This window comes from Choloepus didactylus, chromosome 1, assembly GCF_015220235.1.
Source record: "Choloepus didactylus isolate mChoDid1 chromosome 1, mChoDid1.pri, whole genome shotgun sequence".
NCBI lineage: Eukaryota > Metazoa > Chordata > Mammalia > Pilosa > Megalonychidae > Choloepus > Choloepus didactylus.
In genome coordinates, this window is record NC_051307.1 from 51572993 (window position 1) to 51579063 (window position 6071).

The 6071-nt window shown below is 33.8% G+C and overlaps 1 protein-coding gene across 1 annotated transcript; it reads left to right on the top strand.

Moving 5' to 3' along the window:
- Positions 1-275: 275 nt before the first annotated feature.
- Positions 276-1376, top strand: HTR1F (5-hydroxytryptamine receptor 1F). Its single transcript, XM_037831058.1, has one exon. It carries the CDS (start codon positions 276-278, stop codon positions 1374-1376), a length of 1101 nt encoding a protein of 366 aa, XP_037686986.1.
- Positions 1377-6071: the final 4695 nt, after the last annotated feature.

Below are 6071 nucleotides of genomic sequence, written 5' to 3' on the forward strand. Positions count from 1 at the left end.
TTGAGTTGTATTTTAAGAAATGTTTAGAAAGTAAATGATGGTTATACTCATTGGATTTCTTAAATTAAATGAAAAGAAAAATAAGACATGCAATGTGAACTCCATTTTTTTTTTAACCCACTGAATATTCTGGAAAACATCACATATACTTCTTTTAAAAAAATTATTCAGAAAGGGAGGAAAAAAGCTTTGAAGCCTTCTCTGAACTGTTTTTTCCCCTTCTTTGTTACAGGTATCCATTTTTCAGGTATATTAATCTTGTAGAGAAAAACAAAATGGATTTCTTAAACTCATCTGATCAAAACTTGACTTCAGAAGAACTGTTAAATAGAATGCCATCCAAAATTCTCGTGTCCCTCACTCTCTCCGGGTTGGCACTAATGACAACGACCATCAACTCTCTTGTGATTGCTGCAATTATTGTGACCAAGAAGTTGCACCACCCAGCCAACTATTTAATTTGCTCCCTTGCAGTCACCGATTTCCTGGTAGCCGTCCTAGTGATGCCCTTCAGCATTGTGTATATTGTGAGAGAGAGCTGGATTATGGGACAAGTGGTCTGTGACATTTGGTTGAGTGTTGACATTACCTGCTGTACATGCTCCATCTTGCATCTCTCTGCTATAGCTTTGGATCGGTATCGGGCAATCACAGATGCTGTCGAGTATGCCAGGAAAAGGACTCCCAAACATGCTGGCATTATGATTACAGTAGTTTGGGTTATATCTATTTTTATCTCTATGCCTCCTCTATTCTGGAGGCATCAAGGAACTAGCCGAGATGATGAGTGCATCATCAAACATGACCACATTGTTTCCACTATTTACTCAACATTTGGGGCTTTCTACATCCCACTAGCATTGATTCTAATCCTCTACTACAAAATATATAGAGCAGCAAAGACATTATACCACAAGAGACAAGCAAGTAAGATTGCAAAAGAGGAACTGAATGGCCAAATTCTCTTGGACAGCAGTGAGAAAGGCACAAAACTGGCCTCCACTCCCTACATTCTAGAAAAGTCTTTATCTGATCCGTCGACAGACTTTGATAAAATTTACAGCACAGTGAAAAGCCCTAGGTCTGAATTCAAGCATGAGAAATCTTGGAGAAGGCAAAAGATCTCAGGCACAAGGGAACGCAAAGCAGCCACTACACTGGGATTAATCTTGGGTGCATTTGTAATATGTTGGCTTCCTTTTTTTGTAAAAGAATTGGTTGTTAATGTCTGTGAAAAATGTAAAATTTCTGAAGAAATGTCAAATTTTTTGACATGGCTTGGGTATCTCAATTCCCTTATAAATCCACTGATTTATACAATCTTTAATGAAGACTTCAAGAAAGCATTTCAAAAACTTGTGCGATGTCGATGTTAGTTTTAAGAAAGTATATTAAAAAGTTGTTTTGGGGGGGAGGTGGAGCAAGTAACTAAATGAATGCTAAATGATAAAGCATTTAAGCTTCTAGAAGGAAATGTATTAAAATTCTAAAATTATAAGAATATAATTCATATTTTAAAACAACATAAATACAAATTTATCAATTTAAAGTTGTTTCTTTTGACAATCATTCTAGAGTACTAGGAATTAGGAAATAATTTTATCCAAGTTGTAAGCAATATTTTTCCTATGCAATGTACCTAAAAGGCAAATTGGGGGGGAGGGGAAACATATATATATATATATATAGTATTAATATCAGTGGTTTTCCAGGTTTATTTCTTATAACAATTACACAGGAGTTATCAATTTGCAGAATACCTCCATTTATAAATTCTGTATAATTCTGTTGTTTCATTATACAATTCCGTTTCGTGAAAAGATAATTCACCACAAAGCACGCATTTCTCATGTAGAACTGCTCTGTTCCCCTTGGAGGAAGGCAAAAAAAAAAGAGACAATAACTCTTACTTGGTCTAACTGGAGTAAATGCAAAAGTCTAGGAGTGATACTGTCTTTGTATTTAGGTAGTAAAGAATAATCATAAAGTAAATTAGGTACTGCAAAATAATTCCAGATATTGAACTTGTGTATATTTAAGATGTTCTGTTTCTTTAATAGAAATTCCTAAAATAATATCTTCTTATACATAAAAATATTAATGTAAGAAGCCAAAGCCTTACCTTAGCAGCAATAACTCAAAGTAGGGGGAAGATGTTATAATTTCCTGTGTTCATTTAGGAATAAAATTAAGGCACTAAATATTCTAGGTTATATACCAAGGTTGTTATACTTTCTAACATCTTTTTAAAAAGAAAATATATTCATTTCTCTTACTGTTATATGCTTGGTTGCCAACTAAAATGTCCATGGTACTTTACACTTCATCAAACTCCACACCTTTGATTTGAGCTTCATTTCCTTTCAGTAGAGAAAATGTGGTAGGAACTCTTTGAGCTTTCCATTAATTAAAAAAAAAAAAACAAAAAAAAAAAAACTCAATTTCCAACTCATAGAAATGAACAGGTGAAGACTCATATTACACTAATGAAAGTTTTATGTATAACTCCCAATTAGTCTCTCTACTAGTTCAGTGAGCCAAAGCTATTCCCTAAGTTTCTCTTCCATATTTGTATAGAAATTTAGAAATAATAGACCATGCTTCTGAGGAGGTTTCATTCCATTTAAACTAGGGAGATCATAGACCACCTTTTTGGAAGGGCTGTGGTCAAAGATCATTTGAAAAAAAAATAAATACCATATATTGTTTTTAAAGGTTGCACCATTATGTGTATTTTAAATAACCTTTCTATAGGGGGTACTTAAGAGTGTATTACATCAATTTTTTTACATATCTGTGACACATTACACTCAACATAAATATTTACAGTTTCCATTTTATACGAAGCATTGAACCATGTGCTATAGAAGATAAAAGTAATAACAGAGTACAGTTTCATCTCCTAAATAGTTTGCAATCTAAAAGAAAGAAAAAGAAAACTGTAATACAGAAGAAAATTAAAAGGTCTGGCATGGAAGTTGTTTTCACAGTCATGATGGTTAAAAGAAAAATTGAACACATAGAGTTGAGGAAAATTTCATAAAGTTTGTATCTGAACTGACTGCCCAATGAGCATCATTTGAGCAAGTAATATGGAAGAAGCACAGTCCACGTGGTAGCAAAGCAGGAGTCCAGACCATAGCACAGAAGTTTTCAGTGCAGCCTGTTCGTGAAATAGCAATGAGTTTGACAACTATTTAGAGCAATAGAGAAAAATGATATGAAAAGAGAAAGTGGGCATTCTTGTGGCTGACTTTGGATGTCAGAAAAAATAATCTACAGTCAATTTGTTGTTATGCTTTTAGAAAAAATGAATAACATATTTAGGGCAATTTTACTATACATATCTGTATGGTTTTGAACAAAGAATATACTGGCGATAATGACTCCTTGTTAGAAGGCAAATCAAAATCCAGGCAAGAGGTGATGAAGTCTTGAATCTAACCTTGGCAATCAGAATGAAATCAAAGAAATGGATGAGAGATGGTTTGGCTGTAGAGTCTACAGGACATAGCAAATACTTTAATAAGCAGGGTGAGGAACAGACATGAATCACTAGGATAATGCTTTTCTTAACCGAAATGTGGAGCTCGAGAGAAGAGACCTATTGATGAAATGATGGCTTCTGTTTGGGGTGTATTAAACACATAAAGACACATCATAGCTAATAGGAACCGCTGACCAGTTCTGCTCCAAAGCAAAACTGACAGTTAGATGAGGTTTGTCTAAGGCTCAAGACAACCTCTTTTGTTCTCCTCTCTCCTCTTTATCTTACCAATGCCCTTATGCTAAATTGACCACCCAAAGCCTGCTACAATCTCTATCATTGTCTGGATATTTTTCTTTTTCCTTCTCACTTATCCAAATTTGATTCTATAACTTATTCATTCAAAGTTTTTCTAAAGGTAAAATAATCTGTTAATTTATTTGCACCCACTTCAGAAATTTATATATTTATCTTGGGGCTGTAAGAGGCACCTCCCATTAACTCAAAACAAGCAAACAAACAAACATAAATCTCAAGCAGGATGAAGCTCATCAAAATACAGATACCATTTTCCTGCTCTTTGCTGGACTACAGCTCAAATCTAGGAAGATAAAATAGTAAGTGACAAGGAAGTCAAATCTCCCTTCAGAGCTCAGAGAAAAACAAGTTCATTATTTCTGTGTGTACAAGGCCGTTTTTTAACCGAGGGGCCACAAAGGATTACATTAACTATCACTTCATCTGTGTATTTCCCCCACATGCTAAGGGTAGAGAGCATGCCATCCCTCTTGAACAAATATAAGTGATTTCTCATTAATATCTTTATAGAGTAGGAAATGAAGGGGCCAATGATATTCAATTTACACTTACTTTGAAATTTATGGACAGATTACACATAACATAAAATACTTCCTCTCAATCCACAGAATTTATTTTCTCAATGAAAAAATTTCCAAGTTACTAAAAACTGAGGATTTTTACAGAAAAAAATTTCAAATTTCAGATAATAAGTCATACTTTCTGCTACATTTTTAAATATACCAGCACCAGAAAAGTAAGTGGAGGTTTTAACTGTGTTCTGCTTCTTCTAAATCTTGTCCAGTGAAAGATGTGTGAAAGATGAGGACAGACACCAAGAGAAGATAGGAAGTCGAAACTACTGGATGCTAAATTCCATCCAAAATTCTATCATCAGGCATTGCTATGTACAACTTGTGTTTGAAAATCCACTTCTGCTTGTGAAATAGGGTCTTTATTGTAGGACTACTTTAAAAATATGCATTGCCTATGTTAATAGATTTGGTGGTTGTTGTTGTTGTTGTATTGATTTGTTTTATAATAGCCCCAGAGGATCTAATTCCATAGTATAAACACCTTTATCCAGGTACTGGCAGTTGAAAGGTCAGTCTTTAATTAGGAGCAATTTCCATTTTGAATCTCTAAAACCAACCTTCTTTTCCCTTTTCTTGTGAGCTTGATTGTTCCCCTGTGTACTCCCAGGGAATGCATGTTCCCTGCATGCAGAGTGGAGAAACGCCTCTTTTGGACCCACTTCCAAATTCTTGCTTATGTCAATTCCAAATTTAAAAATTCCCTCAGCAGAGCAGAATCTCATATTCACAGGCTCAATCTTGTGCATGTCCCTCTGTATCTAAGAGTTGTGTTCCAAACAGAAATGGAGAATTAACTAGGGAATGTGTTGATTTTCTCCCTAAACTATTATGAAGGTAGGGTTGATGATCAGCCTCCCGTTGAAATGCACTCCTCTCCTGCAAGGAAGAAACCACTTGCTTATGAATTTAAACAAGACTATTTTGGACTTACAGGTCAGAGACTCAGGTTTACTGTATTGCAGTAGGAAGAAAACTTGAAGAGCTTTTTTTTAATATATTCTAAAGTCCTTCAAAAATAATCCTGCCCAATTTAAAATGTGTCCACATTGAAGTACTTCATTTCATAAAGTATGTGTTTTTAATATCTTCTTAACTAAAATGATTATATTCAAACCTTTATTTTGCCAGGAACTATTTCTAAAAGCAAATTAACATTTCTAACATGATTCAAGTAATTTTTTCTTATAACATTTTGATAATTTTTCTCTGTCTTTTGAATTAATATGCTATCTCCCATTATTTAAATGAGGAACTCATTGTTAGGAAAAATATTTTCCAACATTATAATAAATGTTTTCTTGTTGATATAGACTTTCTTCTCTGCACAAAATGTGGTAATACTCGAAATCCACCTTGGAGTAAAAAAATATTTTCAAAGTATTTACACTTTCTGATTAGACCAGAAACCAAAAAAAATTGTTTGAGAGACAACATTGTATGATAGTCCTTTTATCAACATTAGCAATGATATATCTTTTATAAGCAGTCTTTTCTTAAAACTTGTGTTTCATCACAGTTCAAATTTTTACCATCAAGAATTTCCACCTCTGCAAAGGAAATTAAGTGACCTTACTGGTAAGTAGACCACCAAAGCTTGCTATGTCATTTTTCTATGTTCTCCAATATCCTTTTCATTATATGATATTAATATTCCCAAACAACATATAATTAATATTCATGCCTAAAATTAT